This window comes from Oncorhynchus clarkii, chromosome 2 (assembly GCF_045791955.1).
Source record: "Oncorhynchus clarkii lewisi isolate Uvic-CL-2024 chromosome 2, UVic_Ocla_1.0, whole genome shotgun sequence".
Lineage (NCBI taxonomy): Eukaryota > Metazoa > Chordata > Actinopteri > Salmoniformes > Salmonidae > Oncorhynchus > Oncorhynchus clarkii.
Genome location: NC_092148.1, coordinates 16481298 through 16503779, shown reverse-complemented (window position 1 = coordinate 16503779; position 22482 = coordinate 16481298). Strand labels below are relative to the sequence as shown.

At 42.8% G+C, this 22482-nt stretch overlaps 3 protein-coding genes across 10 annotated transcripts in view; 1 reads left to right on the top strand and 2 right to left on the bottom strand.

Annotated features, from left to right (window-relative positions):
- Window positions 1-1777: 1777 nt before the first annotated feature.
- LOC139423012 (nonsense-mediated mRNA decay factor SMG9) lies at window positions 1778-9813 on the bottom strand. 2 transcript variants are annotated; one of them, XM_071174564.1, is made up of 14 exons: window positions 9683-9813; window positions 8680-8841; window positions 8517-8591; window positions 8155-8389; window positions 7959-8056; window positions 4555-4667; window positions 4295-4406; window positions 4068-4163; window positions 3768-3853; window positions 3345-3451; window positions 3151-3258; window positions 2819-2944; window positions 2554-2698; window positions 1778-2429 (listed from the first exon to the last, which is right to left on the bottom strand). In XM_071174564.1, the coding sequence occupies exons 2-14, from the start codon at window positions 8821-8823 to the stop codon at window positions 2351-2353; spliced, it is 1524 nt and encodes a 507-aa protein (XP_071030665.1). In that variant the 5' UTR covers window positions 8824-8841; window positions 9683-9813; the 3' UTR covers window positions 1778-2350. The 2 variants fall into 2 exon arrangements, with proteins under 2 accessions (XP_071030665.1, XP_071030675.1); XM_071174574.1 differs by lacking the exon at window positions 9683-9813 and adding an exon at window positions 8976-9096.
- Window positions 9111-18889, top strand: LOC139422911 (zinc finger protein 836-like). Of its 6 annotated transcripts, none has more exons than XM_071174383.1 (4): window positions 9111-9478; window positions 12160-12278; window positions 12619-12669; window positions 14677-18606. In XM_071174383.1, exons 2-4 carry the CDS (start codon window positions 12171-12173, stop codon window positions 18406-18408), a joined length of 3891 nt encoding a protein of 1296 aa, XP_071030484.1. In that variant the 5' UTR covers window positions 9111-9478; window positions 12160-12170; the 3' UTR covers window positions 18409-18606. The 6 variants fall into 6 exon arrangements, with proteins under 6 accessions (XP_071030484.1, XP_071030510.1, XP_071030501.1 ...); XM_071174400.1 differs by lacking the exon at window positions 9111-9478 and adding an exon at window positions 10948-11350 and having other exon boundaries at window positions 14677-18889; XM_071174391.1 differs by lacking the exon at window positions 9111-9478 and adding an exon at window positions 10948-12033.
- The window catches only part of LOC139423021 (intermediate conductance calcium-activated potassium channel protein 4-like), a 46358-nt gene continuing 42688 nt past the window's right edge, over window positions 18813-22482 (bottom strand). For both annotated transcript variants that reach the window (XM_071174615.1, XM_071174597.1), the window contains exon 9: window positions 18813-20821. In XM_071174615.1, the coding sequence (XP_071030716.1) occupies window positions 20818-20821 (4 nt within the window). In that variant the 3' untranslated portion in view covers window positions 18813-20817. The remainder of the gene's footprint in view (window positions 20822-22482) is intronic.

Below are 22482 nucleotides of genomic sequence, written 5' to 3'. Positions count from 1 at the left end.
CTTGAGATAGGTGAGATAGATGTTAACAATACTGTTATTAAGAAGGTTAAAAATAACCACTGAAATGATTGGGGTCTTATGTCCGTAGCCACAGTAAGTAGGGGTGCTGCTGCAACCCCTGAAAAATAAAAATAAAATATTTTTCTGAAAAGTAGTGTACTGGGACTTTAGTAGTCCTGTATTAGCGGACCAATATAGCCGTCTGCAGCGCAGGCAACATTTCCAGAAAATTCAAATTAAAGGTACACTAAATTCAAATGGATGGCTTTAGATAAATGTACCCAAAACCCTATTGAATGTAAACTCCATGAGCAACTCTGATGGCCAGCAAGTGGGAGGGTTTTCAGGTGTTTAATTAAATGTATTCAGTGCACACAAGGGAACCACACCTGCAAAGCTCATTATGCATAAAGTAAGTCTGAATACTAACTACTGAGAAGTGCGTAGGGCTGATTGAAGTGGATTTAACAAGTGACATCAATAAGGGATCATAGCTTTCACCTAGCTAGATTCACCTGGTCAGTCTGTCGGGGAAAGAGCAGATGTCCCCTACAGTGTATGTAGACACTGGTGTGGTGCTGTTATAGAATAAAGCCTAATGTTAAAAAGTAGCTCTTGAAAGACAAAGAAAAACATATTTTTAGGGGTGATGTCATTATGTCCAGCTGTTTTCATCAATAAGATAGTTCAATGGAAACTCACCCTAGCAGACAATTGTCGCATCTATTTTCTATGCAAACTTTCTAAATGTTGACCCCAAAAAATAAATCACTGGACAAGTTAATGGAAACATAGTTACTGTTGTGGTTGTACATGTATTGATTTTATTTGTTTGAGTATCATGGTGTGGAGTCTCCTCAGGTGTTACTCATCTCCATTTACAGTACCTCGCTATGATTTCCCCAAGCTGGGGGAGACGATGGAGAAGGAACTTCCATTCCCAACATGAAAATCAACCAGAGGAAGAAAGAGGCTCTCCAAGCCAACATATGGAGATCAGCTCTTGTATCTGGCTGTTGCAGCAATACAGTACCAATTTCAGGTCTCTCCTTTAGTGTAGATATAACCATCTTGGTAAGGGAGATCAGAATGTACTATCAGGCTTTTGGTCTTAATAATGAGTCTCTGCAGAGCCTTGCTGATGAGCATGTGTGCCAGTGGAGGAGCTGAAAGCAGTCCTGAAGTCCCCTCTGAACAAGGAGATAAGACAATACGCATCAAGACTCTGACCAAGGCATCTGGGCCAACATCGATGGTGGATGAGTACTTCTTGAGTACCATTCCAGTCTTGGGCTCCATAAGGTATGTCTTATGGCACCACCTACTTACTACATGCTGAAGATCTGTCTGAAGATGCACAACATTTACTGAAGAAGACTCTGAAGGCCGATGAGTGAGAATGTCAGAGACTGTTTTGATTGTGTTTATCAAGATCGAGGGATGTTTTTTCACAAGTGCCATTTATTATATAAGGAAAATGTATATTGCCCAAAAATATACATGAAATGCCTTTTGCATATCCATACCAATTTAATCTCTATAACCTACAGCATGAATCTATTCTTTTTTAAAAGGATTCTATCACCACCATGACAGTCAGATGATTGCATAATCCCAAAATGTTTTTTTTTGCTTCTGGATTTGAAACAAATCCTAGTTAATACTTAATATTACTTGCCTGAAATGTAAAGGAGGTGGTTTACACAGGATGTTATACTCTTTCAGAATGTTCTTACAATATTCTTATGTTATTACATCAGAAGAAGGGAGAAATAACAGAGTATATCGGTTTAATGTTAATGATTACATCATATTTTTATAAATTCTTGTCAAGTTGCAGAAGTGTCTAGTCCTGAATCTCAGCTCCATCTTTACATAATAAACAAATCAAAACATTTCAGGTGAACAGGTAACAAATACTTTAGACAATCACACATTTTGAAATAAAAATGAAGCACCACTGTATGCTTCAAGTAAATATTACTTTCACCATTTGCATCATGTTAGTCAGAATGTATCTTTCAAAGTCAGTCATTTTCTGTACCATCTGAATCTTCTAACACTTAGCAGGGTTATTTACTGTCACATTGACACCTGAATCTGATCAGCTGTCCCCTTTTCTCCCTCTGTTACAAAGACACCAAAGTTGAACTATCTGTAGCTCCATGAGATGAGATGGACCTCTCCTCAACATCAAGCACCTCATATCACCACTGACTGAACCTGTAAGCCCAATAGTACTGGCACTGTCCATCTTCAGACCCACCTCACTCTGTCTCTTCTGGTCCTCATGTAGGACAGGGACATCCATTTCCTCCAGTATATTCATAACAACAGGTTGACATTGTTGCTAGGCCTGTAGACGACTGTATTCAGACAGGGCTGAGGACTTCTTCACCCCGTCCCAGATGCGAGCTGCATAGTGAAACCTGTCACAACATAACAGTCAAACATATTTTTGAGTACAGTTTTGCCTAATTTCCAGCTAATCACAAAATGTATACAGTGAGTGACAGACACGCCAACACTTGTGTCCCTCTGTGCTTCCCTTACCAGTTCTTCTCTGTGAGGATGGTGTGTGACAGCTGACAGCGGGACATGGCCAGGATTTGGCTGCGGAGCTTGGAGACCTGAGAGGAGAAGGTGGGGTGTCCTCTGTAGCCCGGGAGGAGAGAGAAGAGGGGGGCGGCCCCGGACCCTAGAACAAAACACCAAGACACAGACATGGGGAATCAGTATCACAAAGGAATGAGAGAGGAGAACATCCACAAATATAGACAGAAGTGTGTGAAAACTAAGACATGGTATTTGCTCTGACCTGCTTTGGTTAGAGCGTCCTCCCCCTCATTCTCCATGAGGGGCAGCAGGAACATGTTGACCTCTGTTTCCAGGTAGTCGCGGTCCAGGCCAGGGAAAATGTTACAGTCCAGCATGGACAACGTGCCTGCATATAGAAACCAGAACATGCTAACTAAACCCATGTCTGCACACTTTATGGGGCTTTTTAATGACATTTGTCACTGCTTTGCACTTCTCACCCTTCAAAAACATGCACGTGCAGGAATCCTAATATAGAAACAACACAATAGTATAGTGTTTAAATATGTGAAAGTTGTGATAAGCCTGTTGGTACATCCTCTCCAGTCTAACCTTTGTATTTCAGATGGGAGTGGGCCATCAGCTTGTCCACTGCCATATGCATCTTCTTCAGGTTTCTGGGACAGAACTCATCACGACTAGATTTGTTCTGCAGGAACACTAGACAACAGAACAATACATTATTGAGCGTTCAGTACACTGAGCCGGAACTAGAGTGTGTGTGCGTCTGTTTCTGCGTCTGTCACCTATGTGAGGGTAGTACTCTGATCCCTCTTCGTTGCCAGAAGAACCAGTGCTGTCGTGGCTGGCTGAGGGGGTGGAGGGCTTCAACATCTCTGCTGTCTGAAGGAACCTGGTCAGAGACAATATCATCATCACCACAGAGACACTTCATACAACCTGGTCAGAATATTCACACAGCACAACAACATGAATATGATATCAGAACATTCCCAATGGTGTGACAGGACACGAGGTTGTAAAACATTTCCCCAAAAATATTTCCATGGTGATGAGTGGAAAAGGTAATGCCACAGGCAAAATACACTCAGACACGGAACACCACCCTCCAATAATGATCCTACCCGCCCTGATTTGAAAACCCCATGATAAGCATTAGTGAATCAGTGCTAATGGACTCTTTTTTTCCAGACAGGTGGGGTGGTTACCTGTAGAGGTTGATGTCAGTGAACCAGTCTTGAATCACAATGACCACGTGGCACACTGTGAACAGGAAGGCAGTGATCTGAAGAGACTGATTCAAAAAGAGCAGAGGTGAAAGAGTGATTTATAACACCTTAAGAGAACAGTAGAACTTACAAGCCGACTTCAACATACAGTATGGGAACACGTTATGCAAACAGACAGATGTTTTAAGACTCAATCCTAAAACTGGATCAGATTAGACAGGAAGTAGCTCTCCTTTAGAGCCCATGTTGCCCAGTGCCCCCTGCTGGCCCCTCACTGACCTGCATCTCCACATAGGTGTGAGGGAGGTTGTACTCTGGAGGCAGCTTGCGGTCGTTGTTGATGAGGTGATCCAAAATGGAAGGGCTGAGAATGGGCTGGAAAAACACACAGGGAAGAGGAACACATTGGTATAGAACATAATTTTGGAGCAAGAGGAATGGTACATGAATAAATACCAAATTAGAGATACAGCAAATTGCCTTAACCGCTGATGCTTTAATCTGACCTGTGTGTCCAAGAAGATGACTCTTTCCTGGGTAATGTAGAAGTCAATACCAGTGCTCTGGTTCCCTCCTCTCTCTTTGATCTCCTGAGTCTGAGCCCTGAACACATAGCCCCTACACAAACACACAGATACAACCATCTGTTACCGTTTACTTTCATATTGAATTACATTCGTTTAGACTATAACAATATACAACACAATATTCCCTGTCTTTATAGATGGAAAGAGCTCCATGTAAGGAGGTGCCAATAGAACAATACCTTTGGTCTTCTTCAGGTGCGTTGGCAGACAGGAGAGACATGATGGTGGATTTCCCTGTTCCCTGCAGGCCAATGACTCCCACTACCAACATGTCTGTCTGGTCCCTTAGGTACTGTAACACAGGACAACACAACATGTCTGTCTGGCTCAGTGTTCCTGAGCCAGACAGATGTGTAGCAGTGGGGAAAAAGGTCGCAGTGGAGGGGGTTAAGAGGTGGGTCCGGATCTCCCCGGAAAATGTTTGTGTTGAAGGACTGAGAAGCACATTTCTTGTGATTTTTTAAAAAGCCCATTCTTCTCCAAAATGAATGAAAATAACATTATGCTGACACCATCTAAATGATCCTTTCCACCTTCAGAAGTGAGCCCAATAATATATTGGTACAATTATTTTAATATATTGGACCATGCATGGTCAATATTATCAGGTATGGTATTAGCATGAAGCATTATCACCTGTAGCCCAACCAAAAAAAGGCATAGCGTCTAGAAATAAATTGGCTGAAGCATGGTGTCACGACCTGCATTTACCCTATTGAGCTAATCATTAGCTAGATCCCAAAACTTCTTTAGGCTAGGGAGTGTTATTTTCACGTCCGGATGAAAAGCGTGCCCAAAGTAAACTACCTATACTCAGGCCCAGAAGCTAGGATATGTATATTATTAGTAGATTTGGATAGAAAACACTCTGAAGTTTCTAACACCGATTTAATGATGTCTGTGAGTATAACAGAACTTATTTGGCAGGCGAAACCCAGAGGACAAACCATCCAGGATTATTTTTTTTATTTTTTTGAGGTCACTCTTTTCAATGGGTTTTCTATGGTGATCTGGATTTCTAAGGAACTGCTTGCAGTTCCTATCGCTTCCACTGGATGTCAACAGTCTTTAGAAATTGGTTGATGTTTTTCCTTTGTGTAATGAAGAAGTAAGGCAGTTCAGAATGAGGGTCAAATGAAGTGAACTGTTTGTTAGTGTACACTTTGTTTTTGTCCGGTATTGAACACAGTTTATCCCGTCTTAAATTGTATTGATTATTTACGTAAGAAAATACCTAAAGTTGTATTAGGAAAGTTGTTTGAAATGTTTGGACAAAGATTACAGGTAACTTATGAGAGATTTTGTAGTCATTTTGCGCATCTTGGAACTGGTGTTTTTCTGGATGAAACACGCCAAATAAATTGACATTTTGGATATATAACGACGGAATTAATCTAACAAAAGGACCATTTGTGATGTTTATGGGACATATTGGAGAGAGAAGAAGCTCGTCAAAGGTAAGGCATGAATTATATCTTTATTTCTGAGTTTTGTGTCGCGCCTGGCGGGTTGAAATATGATTGTCGTGTGTTTGTATGATGGGGTGCGATCCTCAGATAATCGCATGGTTTCCTTCGCCATAAAGCCCTTTTGAAATCTGACATGTTGGCTGGATTAACAAGTGTACGCCGATACCGATTATTGGAGGACCAAAAAAAGCTGATACCGATTAGTCTGAAATTTTTTATTTATATATATTTGTAATAATGACAATTACAACAATACTGAATGAACACTTATTTTAACTTAATATAATGCATCAATAAAATCAATGTAGTCTCAAACAAAGTGTTGGAGAAGAAAGTAAAAGTGCAATAAGAAGTTAAGGGTAAGAAGTTTTAGGTTGTAGTTATAGGTCTATTTCTCTCTATACCATTTGTATTTCATATACCTTTGACTATTGGATGTTCTTATAGGCACTATAGTATTGCCAGCCTAATCTCGGGAGTTGATAGGCTTGAAGTAATAAACAGTGCAATGCTTGAAGCACAGCGAAGAGCTGCAGGAAAAAGTAGGAAAGTGCGTTTTGAATGAATGCTTATGAGCCTGCTGCTGCCTACCACCGCTCAGTCAGACTGCTCTATCAAATATCAAATCATAGACAATTAAAATAACACACAGAAATACGAGCCTTAGGTCATTAATATGATCAAATCCAGAAACGATCATTTCGAAAACAAAACGTTTATTCTTTCAGTGAAATACGGAACCGTTCAGTATTTTATCTAATGGGTGGCATCCCTAAGTCTAAATATTGCTGTTACATTGCACAACCTTCAATGTTATGTCATAATTATGTTCAATTCTGGCAAATTAATTACAGTCTTTGTTAGGAAGAAATGGTCTTCACAGAATTCGCAATGAGCCAGGCGGCCCAAACTGCTGCATATACCCTGACTCTGCTTACACAGAACGCAAGTGACACAATTTCCTTAGTTAAAAGAATATAAATATTCTTATGCAGGTTTAAAAATATATACTTGTGTATTGATATTTTTTTTTTGTTGAATTTTTACCCCTTTTTCTCCCCAATTTCGTAGTATCCAATTGTTGTAGTAGCTACTATCTTGTCTCATCGCTACAACTCCCGTACGGGCTCAGGAGAGACGAAGGTTGAAAGTCATGCGTCCTCCGATACACAACCAACCAAGCCGCTGCTTCTTTAACACAGCGCACATCCAACCCGGAAGCCAGCCGCACCAATGCGCCGGAGGAAACACCGTGCACCTGGCCACCTTGGCTAGCGTACACTGCGCCCAGCCCGCCACAGGAGTCGCTGGTGCGCGATGAGACAAGGACACCCCTACCGACCAAGCCCTCCCTAACCCGGGCGACGCTAGGCCAATTGTGCGTCGCCCCACGGACCTCCCGGTCGCGGCCGGTTACGACAGAGCCTGGGCGCGAACCCAGGACTCTGATGGCACAGCTGGCGCGTGTATTGATTTTAAAGAAAGGCATTGATGTTTATGGTTAGGTACACCTTGGTGCAACAACAGTGCTTTTTCGCGAATGGCTTGTTAAATCGTCACCCATTTGGCGAGGTAGTAAATTAACAGGCACCGCATCGATTATATGCAACGCAGGACAAGCTAGATAAACTAGTAATATCATCAACCATGTAGTTAACTAGTGATTATGTTAAGATTGATTGTTTTTTTATAAGTTAAGTTTAATGCTAGCTAGAAACTTACCTTGGCTCCTTAATGCACTTGCGTAACAGGTAGTCAGCCTGCCATGCAGTCTCCTCGTGGAGTGCAATGTAATCGGCCATAATCGGTGTCCAAAAATGTTGATTACCGATTGTTATGAAAACTTGAAATCGGCCATTCCGATTAATCGGTCGACCTCTAATGGTGTTGTCTGGTTTTTCTATTCATTTATTTTGCAAAGGAAAAGTTCATGTGGACTGTCCTAGCATCTTCAAAGTGCCACAGCTAAATGACTGCAGCAGAAACACTAATCTGGGCCCTTAGATACTGTAATGCAGGACAATAAATCTGTTACACAACATGGAACCTGTTGCCTGTCTACAGATCTGTTACACATGTGTATGGCATGACAACAATAATCAGAAGAGCTTTACCTCCATGGCGCTGTCACACCAGTTCATCTGATCGTCCACCAGCTTGATGCTGTGCTTCATCTTCTCAGGGGGGACGAGCTTGGTCTGGCCAATCACAGCTGTAAGTAATGTGCATGTGTTAGAGATTGTATTCACTGCTACAGTAAATAAACACTTATGATGGCTAGGGTAATGCTGATGACCAGTATTGACTCACGGTCGACAGCACCGCTGGAAGCAGCTGCTCCCATGCCTCTGTTTTGGATCTGGTAGACAGGTTGGGTAGGGCGCTGGCCCTCCCTCTCTAGCTTTGAGGCCCCTGAGCCAGAGGCCGGAGAAGCCACCTCAGGAGGGGTCCCTGGTTTCCCCCCGTCCTCTCTGGACTTGATGAGCATGATGGGCTTCTCCAGGGCCTGGCCTCCACTGGTGGGTACACTCTGGGAAGGCTTGGACTGAATCAAAACAAGAGCCAATGCATTATACTTGTTGTATTTACTGCCAAGAACCATGCATCTGAATTCATTAAAACCTTTAGTCAGCTTACAGACAACAACCTTCAGTAAGAGCATCTCTTTTTACCCGTTCTCCAGGGGGTTTGGACAGGATGATGGGGGTCTTCTGAAGGAGTGGTCCTGGAGGCTCCTCACTGCCATCCTTCAAAGACCAGATGAGAACTACAATAAACTAAGGTAGCCCATATAGATAATTTTCCCACATAGGAAAGCCTTGCACTCGTCCTTACCCTGCGTTCTCTGGGGACATATTCCCGATCTCGACTGGGACCAGAGAGGTTTTGCCCCGGGGGACCCACATCCCTGTCTCGGCGTCGCCTTCTCCTCCTTCCCTGTCCGTACATGCCAGGTTGACTGTGGCCAGATTCTGACATGTTGCACACTGTGGTCAACTGTCAAAATAACACAGGAACAGATAGCTACAACATCAGTTCAAATGTAATGCATTCTGATCTACTGAAATGCAGTGGCTAGCTACAGTAACATATTTGGGTGGAATGGATCTGAGGAGTGGCTCTTTTCACACTTCAGGGTTCTTAAAAGCGGAAGTAGCTGCAGGTGGGTAGGCGCACTTCCGGCAACAGAAATGCCAATGGCGGAATCACGAAACATACGTTTTTGTAGTGTCCCGCAGTGCTCAAATTCCAAACATAAACAGACATATTTCCCCGAACAATGATGAACTGAAGTAGTAGTGTGGGCAGGAAATTAAGATACTTCGAGGAAGAACATACGGTATATTTGCAGCTTACATTTCAACCCTAGCGAATATCTTCCTACGTCAGACCGCAAGGGTCTGAAGCCGGGGGCTGTTCCTAGACATTTTCAATGGAAGGACTATCATCCCGCAACTACCTGAATATAAAAGGGCAAATGCTCGTCTTGAAGTTGATGTTCGAGAAACCGAGAACCAGGAGCCGGACACTTAACTGCTCTTGTGTAGCTGGCGACCACGACTATGCGAAACCTCCTCCTTGTTAACGTTAAGTGGTGAATGTCTATTATTAGCTAGATCAACTCGCTGTCCAGGTAAAGTGGACGGGAACATTTTAAATATAAGATATATATACACACTACATGAACAAACCATAGAAATTACCATAGTTTTAGTCGGGAAAATTGCAATGATTGAATGAACGCCACTAGTCTTTCCAGGCCAACGACGCATACATTTAAAACACGTTCACTCGTCTCTCAATTTACAATACATATAGCTATTTCGTTAACACTTACATTGTGCGATTAATTTGGTTTTCAAGAAGGATTAGCTAATTGCTTTCCAGATAGAATCCACAAAACGGAAACAAAATCAGATGGTAACGCTGAAGTACAGCTCTCAAATTCTTTCGTTGGGAAACGAAGCCAGCTGCATAGGTTCCGGGCAGTTCAACGTGGTTTTGCTGCACGACAGGGGTCTTATTCATTACACCAATTCTGTTGTAAAATGGAAAACGTTTTGCAACGAATACGATAGTTTTTATTTGATATATTCAAGTAGGTAGGTGCTAGGTCCCGCCCCGTTTCGTTTGCTCTGTTTTCTTCCCTTTGGTTTTCAAACGGTAAACGCTTTCCGTTGCAAGACGTAATGAATACACCCCATAATTCCATGTTTTGTACACCGATTGGAGTTCCAACATTTTGTAAATGCAGTGTAAAATGTAGCACCGTTCATGTAATTCAGGCATACTTTTAGCTAATCATGTTATATATATATATATAACAGATCTGGCATGCAGGAGAAACATGGTGTCACAATAATTTCAGATGGATTTTGAAATGTCCTCTAAATGAACCTAGAATAAATCATGTGAATAGGCTTCAGTGCACAGATTTCAAACCATACATGCATGTGTAATGAGCCTGTGCCATAAAAACCTTGTTATTTTGTTGTAGAGGGTTAATATACAATATTTAGTCTTATTTACATATAAATATTTAGTCTTACACCCTGGTAAAAATATCAAAACTGTATTCCTCTGACTCGTCAGGAAAGCATGTAGTTTATTAGGCTACAGATTACATTAATTATGATGAACTTCAGAGTGGTGAAGTGCATGGTAGTGCATCTGTAGAGTTGAAAATTAGATGGGACCCCATTTAACTTGTATTTTTTTATTCAGAAAATGGGAATTTAACAGCAAATTGTATTTTTACGCACAGTATTTTATCTGCAACAAATCAATTTGGTGGGAACATGTGCACATTGTTTTTATGCGGATTTTGGAATATTCACATGATAATCTGTCACCAATTGGATGGAAACCTAGCTAGTGATGCAAAACTGAAGAAATAATAATCAAATAGAACCACGTGCATTTTTGTAGGCCTATATGGTATGATATCATGATCTAGTGCAGGAAGGTTTTATGACTATGTAATTGTCATTAGATTGTGCCATTAGGTTGTAGAGAAGATAAGTGTCCTACACATAACCTAAAAATAGTAATTTAGCTACTTAACAACAATATCGTCCTATTGTTACTAATTTAAATTCCTCACTTAGCTAATAAAATAGTCCTAATAATATAAAAGTTGAAATGGCATCACATTTAAATCCTCAATTATTGTATGCCCTTATGGACAGGGGTTACATTATGGTAAACAAAGATACAGTGTGTAGTTTCTACAGCAGTCTTTCAACTTGCAATAGAAGTATGTGTAGCCTAATTATGAATGTGTTTGTTTATTTGTTAGTTTTTTTGTAAATGTGTGGAATTCGTTTAAATAAAATATGAATACTGGGAGTTGTAGTATAGCGTTTAGAAAGATGGCCACTGGTGCATACTGGGAGCTGTAGGCTTCACACTGACTCCACCCATTCCTGTTAAAACAGGACATAGAGAATAAATGATGGAAGCCAAAGCAGGGATCATTAACGTTTTAAAAATGACTTAATAAAAGGTAATGTTTTTTGAAATGTTGCTACAGTTATGTACAATTCGTAGTAGGTGTTAGCTAGGTAATTTAAGTCAAAAAATGAATGAATCATTGTCAATTTCGCACGTGCACCAAACCAACGACATTATCGAATGGGGGAACGCGTTCTCTATTGATAACAACAACGTTGAGCGCGTCATTGCTTTGGAGAAAAATTGTTACGTCATCCTCACATTTGAGAATTAGCTTGTACGTTAGTGAGCGATGTAGCTACACACCTGTGTAGTTTAGAGTACATAATTGGAATAACTTGTTGTATCATATCTTGTTATGGGTGTATTCTTGACGTTATTCTGTTGCAAAACGTTTCGTAAACGGAAGCAAGCGAAACGGGTGGGACTTACCTGCATTTGTCCAATTTGCAATTGTTTGGACTAGTGATGACACCCTAGGTTGTCTGAATAAAAACATTTGATGATAACTTGTGAAATAGCAATCTGCGTTGCCCAGCTAACGGTAACGTTAGTACTAGCAGATCGGAATAGGCGACAGTTCCAAGTAGCTAGTAACGTTAGTGTTTAGCTGTACAATATAATGGAAGTTAGCAACCCGCTTGGTCAATATTAGCAACGTTTTGCAGAAACTGACATTAGTACTAATATTTTGCCCTTGAGAGTTGAACTATCACAGTAATACCGAAGATACTGGTAACTAACCCTTCTTCTATCTGTGATACAGTAGTAGCAAGTTATTCTGACTTAATTCATGTCACTATATCCTCTGTGTGTCTGTGTGGATTTCTCTTTGCTTACTTTGTGTCACTCAAAATGTAGGGAGCCAGTATATGGTTGCTATGGAGATGGCTTCTGAAGACATAGTGATTCAGGAGACCCTGGGGGCAGAGGTGGAGCTACTGGAGGATATGAACAAAGCCCACAAGCAGAGTCCACCGGTGAGTTGTTTAAACAGAGTTGATACAGGCCAGAGACATTAGTTATCAATGATATCCTATCAGTGTTCACAGTGGTATGTCATCCATCCCAAATGATGTACAGCGGGAGAGTACATATCATTTTGATAGGTGTCAATTTAGAACTGATTAGTTGGATGAATTTTTCATTATTTACATTTTTAAACCAAATTCCCTTTTGGTCAATTCAGTCTGGCATGGAAATGGAATTGGCTCTGTATCCCTCTTGAATGGATCCCTATCTATACTTCTCTCTTTCCTCTCTCAATGCCTTCTCCATCAGCTGCCTTGTTATTTTTTCTTTCTCTTTTCTCCTCTGCAGGACAGGGAACACTCTGAAAATCCCAACTTTATTTCTACTCCTGTACACTTGGTACTTTTGATATGTGTTTCTTTATGTGGACTATTAAAGGAGACGTTCACTCTTTTGAAATAAATCTGTATTTTGGATGTAAATTACATGTTATTGAAGTTCCCAGACATTTCTTTTTGCGATTTCACTTGTTTTTGGGAAGTGTACCCCAACAGCGATATACTTCCTCATACTCGTTTAGCAGTTACAAGGGCATTATAAAACGTGAACAAAGGCTCCAAAAACACTCAAGTACATATTTTTAGAAACAGCAACTCTCTCAGTATAGTGATGCAGGTCTTTAGATATTGTACACATGAAATTGTGTGATCCAAACTTTATCCGCACCGTTATATTCCATTTTGTGTGACTCAAGTGATACTTCTCTGTGTAACCCATGATACTTTTCCATGTGTGTATGTGCAGGCTACATGGAGTAGTGGCACAGATGGATAGGGGAAACTGCTCGAGTCGCACGAAACGTTGGTAGCCATGAAGTGCTTTTAAAGGCTGGTCATGGCTCACATCAACATTATCCTCCCGGATACCCTAGACCCACTCCAATTCGCATAGCGCCCCAACAGATCCACAGATGACACAATCTCAATCGCACTCCACACTGCCCTTTCTCACCTGGGCAAAAGGAACACCTATGTGAGAATGCTGTTCATTGACTACAGCTCGGCGTTCAACACCATAGTGCCCACGAAGCTCATCACTAAGCTAAGGACCCTGGGACTAAACACCTTCCTCTGCAACTGGATCCTGGACTTCCTGACGGGCCGCCCCCAGGTGGTAAGGGTAGGCAACAACACATCTTCCACGCTGATCCTCAACACAGGGGCCCCTCCGGGGTGTGTACTTAGTCCCCTCCTGTACTCCCTGTTCACCCACGACTGCGTGGCCAAACACAACTCCAACTCCATCATTACGTTTGCAGACGACAAAACAGTGGTAAGCCTAATCACCGACAACGATGAGACGGCCAATAGGGAGGAGGTCAGAGAACTGGCAGTGTGGTGCCAGGACAACAACCTCTCCCTCAGTGTGAGCAAGACAAAGGAGCTGATCATGGACAACATACAGGAAAAGCCGGGCCGAACATGCCCCCATTAACATCAACGAGGCTGTAGTGGAGCGGGTCAAGAGTTTCAGGTTCCTTAGTGGAGTCCACATCACCAACAAACTATAATGGTCCAAACATACCAAGACAATCATGAAGAGGGCACAACACCTTTTCCCCCTCAGGAGACTGAAAAGATTTGGCATGGGTCCCCAGATCTTCAAAAGGTTCAACAGCTGCACCATCGAGAGTATCTTGACTAGGTGCATCACCGCCTGGTATGGCAACTGCTCGACAAAGGCGCTACAGAGGGTAGTGCGTATGCCCCAGTACATCACTGGGGCCAAGCTTCCTGCCATCCAGGACCTATATAATCGGTGGTGTCAGAGGAAAGCCCATAAAATTGTCAGACTCCAGTCACCCAAGTTATAGACTGTTTTCACTGCTACCGCACGGCAAGCGGTGCCGGAGCTCCAAGTCTAGAACCAAAAGGCTCCTCAACAGCTTCTACCCCCAAGCCATAAGACTGCTGAACAATTAATCAAATGGCCACCGGACTATTTACATTGTTGTGTTCAGCGATTGTGACAGATAAAGTTTGATTTGATAAAGGTGTGATTAAAGTTCGGAATGACAGAATATCATGTGTATTGCTGGTGGGGTAAGTTTCTCAAAAACAAGTGAAATCTCAGTGTCTGCATACTTCAATAAAATGCCATTTACATCCAAAATACAGAACTTATCCTTTTAATAAATTGATTAAGAAAAACTACTCTGGCTGTTAGGCTTTGAATATGCTGTTTCCAATGCTCTATTTATTGACATTCACTAGTCCCTGCGTCATATGTAAGCAATTGGCAAACAATAATATATTTGTGGTCAGTCAATAGTCATCACTTTGTAAACTATTGATTGATTAATTTACTCACTTTGTCTCTAATAAGTCATTTTGCTGTGAATTGCAGGAGATCCCCAGGTTTTCTGTGCCACGCCCGTTCTCCATGCCAGAGGACTCGAGTGACGATGACTGTGACCTGTCAGGGGACAGCATCTCTGCTTACGGCATGCATTCCATGGAGCTGGGGGGAAAGTGCTGGGAATGTGGCGTGCAATTCAAGCCTGGCCAGGAGTTGATCGAACACTTTGAGAGCCACAGGTCCAAGGTCTCAACGTCCTGCAACATCTGTCAGGTGACTTTCAGTCGCACAGTATCACTGGCTATGCACCTAGTCAACGCACACCCAAACTCAGTCCTCCATTGCAGTAACTGCCAGCTGTATTTCAGCAACTTGTGGGATCTCAACAAGCACATTGGAATACACTTGTTCACCGAGTTGTTAAATACACCCCTTGAGGACATCTCAAATAAGGACTTGAATAGCAGTGAAGAGACTTTAAATGGACAGTATACTCTACCTTCAGCCTTGGCTGTCAAACATGAGGACAACTCAAATGATGGCTTGAATGGCAGTGAGGAAACTTTAAAGGGACATTATACTGTACCTTCAGTGGTGGCTCTTGACCATGAGGACAACTCAAATGATGGCTTAAATGGCAGTGAGGAGACTTTAAATGCACAGTGTACTCTACCTTCAGCAGTGACCCTAGACCATACGTATAGCATGGAAAGCGATGGGAGAATGACAAAGACCAGACATAGGCTGGAGGAGGAGGAAGATGTCAAACCAGACCCTTCCACTCTGACCCTAGGCCCCTCCATTCTGACTCCCTCACTGAGGATCCGTGTCAAACTGGAGAGAGGGGTTGAGGTTGATGGCGCCCCCCTCCAGTCGGATGAGGGTATCAGCGATGGAGAGGGGAGTGAACATAGCGAAGACACTGAGAGTGCAGGAGGAACAGACAACGACAGGTTAACAGAGAGCAGCGGAGAAACTGATATCGATGAGGAGGACATCAGGCTGAGTGAAGAAGAGCAGGAGGAAGTTAAAAGCAAACGGGAGGATAGGAAGAATGACATCCAGAGCGAAAAAGAGGACGAGGATGCTGAGATGCTTATTGACCAAGAGGGTGAGCCCTCCTCGTCTGAGCGGGAGTCAGAATTTGACCCAGAAGAGTTATCAGATTCTGACTCGGGGTCCAGCAGCACTGGGGAATCCAGTGGGTCTTCTTACACTCCTGTGCGCACACGGAAAGCCAAGACCCGGCCATCCCGGACTAAGCAGCCCCAGACCAAGTTGTCCCAGGTCAAGCCTTATTATTGCATCTATTGCACCAAAGGACCGTATCATAATATGGGCTTTCATGTGAAGACCTGCAATATGAAGGACTTTCAATGCTCTTTATGCCAAGCCGTCTTCCCTACCGAGATGGCCATGTTGGACCATGAGGTTCGGACTCACTCTGAAGCCATATCGGGCCAAATGTACACCTGTGAGTTCTGTCGTCAGGTCTTCCCCGATCTGGCCATCTACAAAAACCACAACTGTCCTAAAAAAAACACATCCCCCCCATATGTCCCTGATCCCACTACGTGTATCCATTGTGGAACAGGGCCATTCACTAATATGGACCTCCATTTGAGAGGCTGCAGTTGGAAAGGTCTTACATGCACTGAGTGCAGGGTACTCTTCCATAATAGGAAGGCCCTGCAGAACCATAACGTTTCAGTTCACGGACAGCTTTCCACTATGTGTGCTGTTTGCGGCAGAGGGCCATTCACTGATATGGACTTCCATTTGAGGAGCTGCTCTAGGGATTGGTCCTTCCAATGCTCTGAGTGCAAAGTCCAATTTCCTTCTGAGAAATCCCTGGTGGACCATAATCTTCGATATCACAGTGCCACATCAAAGACCTCTGACCAAGGTGTCTGTGTTTATTGCGGCAGTGGACCATTCACTAGTCTGGACATCCACATGAGGACCTGCTCTAAACAGAAGGGCTTAAAATGCTCTGTGTGCAAAGTTTTTTTTCCTACTGAATCAGTCCTGGCTGATCATATGGTTTGCTATCATAGCACCCCATATCATGTCCATAGCACCCCATACCAAGTCCAGAGCATCCCATACCAAGTCCAGAGCACAGACTCAGAGACCCCTGAAGGTACCTGTCTCTATTGTGGCAGAGGTCCATTCACTAGTCTGGATATCCACTTGAGGACCTGCTCTGGGAAGAAGGGCTTCAAATGCTTTGTTTGCAACGTTTTCTTTCCTACAGAGACAGCCCTGGCCGACCATAAGGTTCTCGTTCACAGTATCCCATCAGAGACCCCTGACAAAGGTACCTGTGACCATTGTGGCAAGGGGCCATTCACTAATCTGGACAACCACATGAAGACCTGCTCTAAGAGGAAGTGCATCCAATGTTCTGTGTGCAAGTTTTTCTTTCCTAGTGATGTTCTGGCCAACCATATGATTTCCTATCACAGTACCAAATCCCGAGTTCAGAGCCCAGTCACAGAGACGCCTGACAAAGGTGCCTGTGTCCATTGCGGCAGAGGGCCCTTCACTAGTCTGGAACATCACATGAAGTACTGCAATAAGCAGAAGGGCATCCAATGCGTTATGTGTAAAGCTTACTTTCTTACTGAGGGCAGTCTGGTGGACCATATTGTTTTGGCCCACGCTGACAAGCTGGTCACCCAAGCTGGTGGGTCCTCCGCTACGACTTTCACCTTCGTACCCATGGCTATCTCTACAACCTCAGGCCGGCAGAGCCCCAGTACCTCCACCCTGATGTGTTGCAGTAGTGGAAATAAGGAGCTGAAACGACTGCCTCCAGTCCCTGTGGCTGATCAGGGCCCCGATGCAGTTGGACCGCTAACAGCTGCTGGACAGTCTACTGTGTCTCTGCCTAGAGTGATGCTGTCTACCACCTCCTCTTCCCAGCCAACTGTTCCTGTGGTGGCCACCTTGCTCTTTGACAACACTGGTGGTGGTTCAGTGAAAATGGCCAGGCTGGTCCCAGTGGCCCCACAGACCAACCCTCCCAAACCTCAGGTCACGGCACCCACGCAGACTAACACAGCAAAGCCCCTTGGGCAGTTCTCTAACCTTCTGCAACAGACTGTCCATCAGGCAAAATCTGTCCAACAGCAGACACCCAGGCCCATTGCCCTAGCCATGGACCCTATCAGATCCCCCACCACCCCATCCCCTAGACCTGTCTCAGCCTCTGCCCCGGGGAAAATCACCATGATCCACCTCTTACCTGTCCATACCCCCCCTCTAGCGCAGTCTTCCCCCCTTACCCATGCCTTTGCCCCAGCCCCTCTAAGCATCATGTGGATGTTTGTGAATAGAAGTAAGGAGCTGGCCCTGGAGAAACGCATGAAGATGAGCTGGCGCTCCAAGTGCACCTACACTTGCCGCCAGTGCGGCGCCGTCTCGCAGCAGCCCTCGCTCAGTGTGAAGCACCGCTACCTCCACCGGGGCTCCCGGCGGTACCGCTGCCCCTGTGGTAGGTCGTTCCTGCGGCGGCTGCACCTCCTGCGCCACTACCTCCAGCACGCCCAGGCCACCCGCTACATATGCACTGCCTGCGGGGAGACCTTTGACGGGGCAAAGTGCCTCGCACAGCACATGGTTGGAGCTTCCAACACGACTCGATGTCCAGGTGACAGCATAACTTTGAAGCTGAGGAAAGAGTGCCGGATGCCCTTCTCCTGTCACTGTGGGCAGGTGTTTTGTAGGCCCGCTGCTTTTCTCTGGCACAAACTGAAAAACACCCAAAGGACTTAACACTGAAATGGGCCCACAGCAGGGCCCTATTCAAAGCAGTGGTTTTTCCATGGCTCACACAGACAGGCAAGCCTATCATTTACTATGCTTAGGGATAGAAGAGGACAATGCAGTTTGTGGACTTGTTTGATTTTTTTCACTGTGAATGAAAGATGATTCCTTATGAAATAATCTATGTATGCATTGGTTTAAAATGTGTTTTCACTTCCACTAAAACATTGTTTTTACCAAAAATACAATCATATTAAAATGATATATTTGACTTGAGTTGTCTTTGTAAGAGGTCATAGGTTATTTGTACATTAGAAGACTAAAGCATTATCATTAATTCGGTTCCATGAGATGGCAATATTATTATAAGTAGGTTATGATTTAGCTGGTGGAACCATACTCATTCAAAAACGTCCATTCACCAATGGCTTTTAATTGTCAGGAAGACCAGAAAATGTATTTACAATGCATGGTTTTATCATGGGCAAAAGAAAACCTATAAACGTTTCACTTCACATTGTTTTTGCAGAATCTAAAAAAACAAAATATAAATTTTTAAGAATTACATATCTTCACTCCAGTTAATGAAAATGCAGAAGTCCAGTTTAAATACAACCATGGGAATAGTTGTCCTCACAAGGTGCTTGATTTAGTAATGCCCCAGATTACCAGCCTTACCATTGGGGCTGGAGAACAAGTACAATTTGTTGATTCACAAAGTGAATAACATCAATTATGCAAATAAGACAATGCTGTGCCACTGACCCATATTTCCCCATTCACACTTGAGTGCAACATGTATTGACAGCTGTGTTCTAAAAATGCACCCTCATTTAAAGACTGGCCACTTTTAATAATACCTGTGTAGTAAGTATAATTTGGCTGTTACTAGTCCAAAACAATCCATGTCACACAAGTATTGTTTGGTAAAAGATTTCAAAAGTATTTAGATTGTGATGCTGTATTACCCATAGGCTGCCACAGAGACCCAAGAATATGATGTCGTTCCACATTCATTCATGTCTATGACTGGTGTGTGACTGTCATGCATGTACATATCCTCTGGGGGGAGCTGTCACATCAGAATTAGAAAAACAGTGAGGAATGTCTCCATGTACTTTATGCAGGTTGACGTTTATTGTCGTGAGTCTTGCCCTGGAGGCAGAACTGAGCGGTTTTCCGCTAGATGGGCCAGCTGCAAAGTCGAAATTGCTATATTGTAAAAATTCATGAAAACAAAAATTTGGTTAGGCGTGTTTAGCAGTGTGGTTAGGTTTGAAATCAGATTTTATGACTGGCTGTGCCAGATAGTGACCACTCTGCAGAGCTGCCTCCAGTACATGAGTCGTCCCAATAAATATCAGCCTGCGTACTTTATTAGGCTATGCCACTTGTCTCTTGATCTATATGAGAACAGCTTAACTATGTAAACTGACTGCTTCCCCATACAATCATCCTTAAGACAACAATATATGTCAGGCCTTAACAGTCTAGATTAGTTCTTTATGCGAAAGAGTCTACTTTGGTAACTCCACAGTACCTTAGGGAGTGTTTGAGTGTTGAGTCATGGCAACTGACTAGCAGTTTATCCCTCTGACTGAGGCCGTGTGAAGAGAAATTGTTTTATTTCCTAATCTAACAAAATGGAGAGGATTAGAACAGTTAGAGAACAGAGATGTGTATTTTATAAGAGACCAGCAGCTCTCTCTAGTAATAAGGCAGTTGTCTCATACACTAATGCCTCTGAGGATGTCACCGCTTTATACTTCCTGTTAGGAAAAATGTGTGGAATAACCATTGTGTTTTACTTGTGGAAAAATGTATAATTGAAAGACGCTTTGAGGAAGGCTGTCAATACTGAGTGGCATTCAAAGAAATTTCCCTCACATTTAAAAACGCTGTTTAAACCTCTTGTTCCATAGGAACCAGTCATTATGTTTAGGAGCCTCCAATGTAACTTGTAATACTAATAGCAGGAGTTAGGGGACATACTTTACAGAGCCATCAGTGGGTGAACCCATAGAGCCCCTCCCTCTGAGATGACACAAACTACAGAACCAGAGGCCGTGTTACTGGAGTTCTTGAGATTGTTAACGCAATACTTTGTACATTAAACACATCTGATAAAAATACACCAATCAGACCCCGCTGTAGTAAAATTAAGTCCTTTTTCTTTTTTGTCTTTACAAGTACGAGTCTTTGTAGGGTCCATTCAGCCGCTGGGTCAGAAGACGATGCCAGCCTTGGTCCTGGCAGTAGTCCAAGTGGTGCAGCAGGCCAAATGTTAAATGCAGCTTTGGGGGGGAAGAGGATTCCCATCCCGGTCTGATGGAAATTACAGAAGGCTGGTAGCATCCATCTTTAGTCTTTGGGAAAGGCCTGCAGCGAGTGTGGTTCACCCAACCACACAGCCACGAGTCACCTGTAGAGAGAGAGAATAATTAGAATCTACAGTACAGTACAGCATGTTCATATCAAGTTGTTGATATGTGTTGTGAAAGTTAAAGGTGCTAGACTTTTGTCTTTTTTTTTGCATTGTAATGTCAGAAAATGTCCATAATATTTCTGTCACTAATAGTGAAATGATAGTGTTTCACACTATTACTTACCCACCAGTGTTGTGATTGGCAGGGATATTCGCCTATTGATTTCTACTGCCGGAGCAGCATCTGTTGTCACTGTGAAAGCTGTTCTGACTTTGTGGATGTGTTATCGAGTTGACACTTCAGTTTATGTGAGAAAACAAGCACTGAATAGTGTAGAGAGTCATTGTACCATCTAAACGCTGTGAAATATATTTTCAATAATAAAAAAACAAACATTTTTATAGCTGTTTAAAGCTGGTGGACCAAAACCGAAAGTAACAGCTGTAAAAACAATAATTTTTTTGTTATTGAAAATATATTTCTCAGCGATTTCACAGCAATTTAGTACAATGATTCCTTACACTATTAAGTGCTTGTTTTCTCACATAAACGGAAAATGCAACCAGGAAATGACAGAGCGATTTCCACTTGATAACAGCCAGCCACAAAGTCAGAACAGCTTTGACAACAGATGCCGCTCTGGCTGGAGAAATCAATAGGTGAATATCACAGCCAATCACAACACTGGCGGATAAATAATACTGTGAAACTATCATTCCACAATTAGCGCCAGATACGGTATATTATGGACATTTTCAGAAATTACATTGGGAAAAAATCAATTTAAAAAAACCTATGTGTTGCACCTTTTAAGGCCTACTGTAAAAACTGCTTAGGCTGTGAAATGGTCTAATCTCAGGGTTGTGTTTGAATTGTGGTTGTCTTACCTATACCTGATATACAGTAATGGTTGTGGTTGTGTTAGCTGTAGCTGATAGGAGTTCTGTATTTGTATTTATTAAGGATCCCCATTACGCTTCTTGGGGTCCAAACAAGATTAAGGCGATTACATCGCAAAAAATAAAACACTACATCATACAACACATTATTACACCACTACATACAGTATCTACAATACAAAATGTATAATACCACAATACAACAACATTACAATGTGTGTCTGTGTGTGCATCTCTTTACAGTCCAGGTTGTTCCATAAGGTGTAGTTTTATCTGTTTTTCAAATCATATTTTTACTGCTTACATGAGTTACTTGATGTGGAATAGAGTTCCATGTAGTCATGGCTTTATCGGTGTCTGTTCTGGACATGGGGACTGTGAAGAGACCACTAGTGGTATGTCTTGTGGGGTATGCATGGGTGTCTGAGCTGTGTGCTAGTTAGTTTGAACAAACTGCTTGGCGCTTTCATCATGTCAATACCTCGCACAAAGACTAGTACTAGTGATGCAGTCAAAGTCTCCTCTACTTTGAGCCAGGAGAGATTGACATGCATGCTATTGATGTTAGCTCTCTGTGTACATTTAAGGACCAGCCGTGCTGCTCTGTTCTGGGGAAACTAATTTGCCAAATGTCCCTCTTTGTAGCACTTTACCATATGACTGTGCAGTAGTCCAGCTGCAACAAAACTAGGGCCTGTAGGACTTGTTTTGTTGGTAGCGATGTCAAGAAAGCAGAGCAGAGTGTTATTACGCACAGA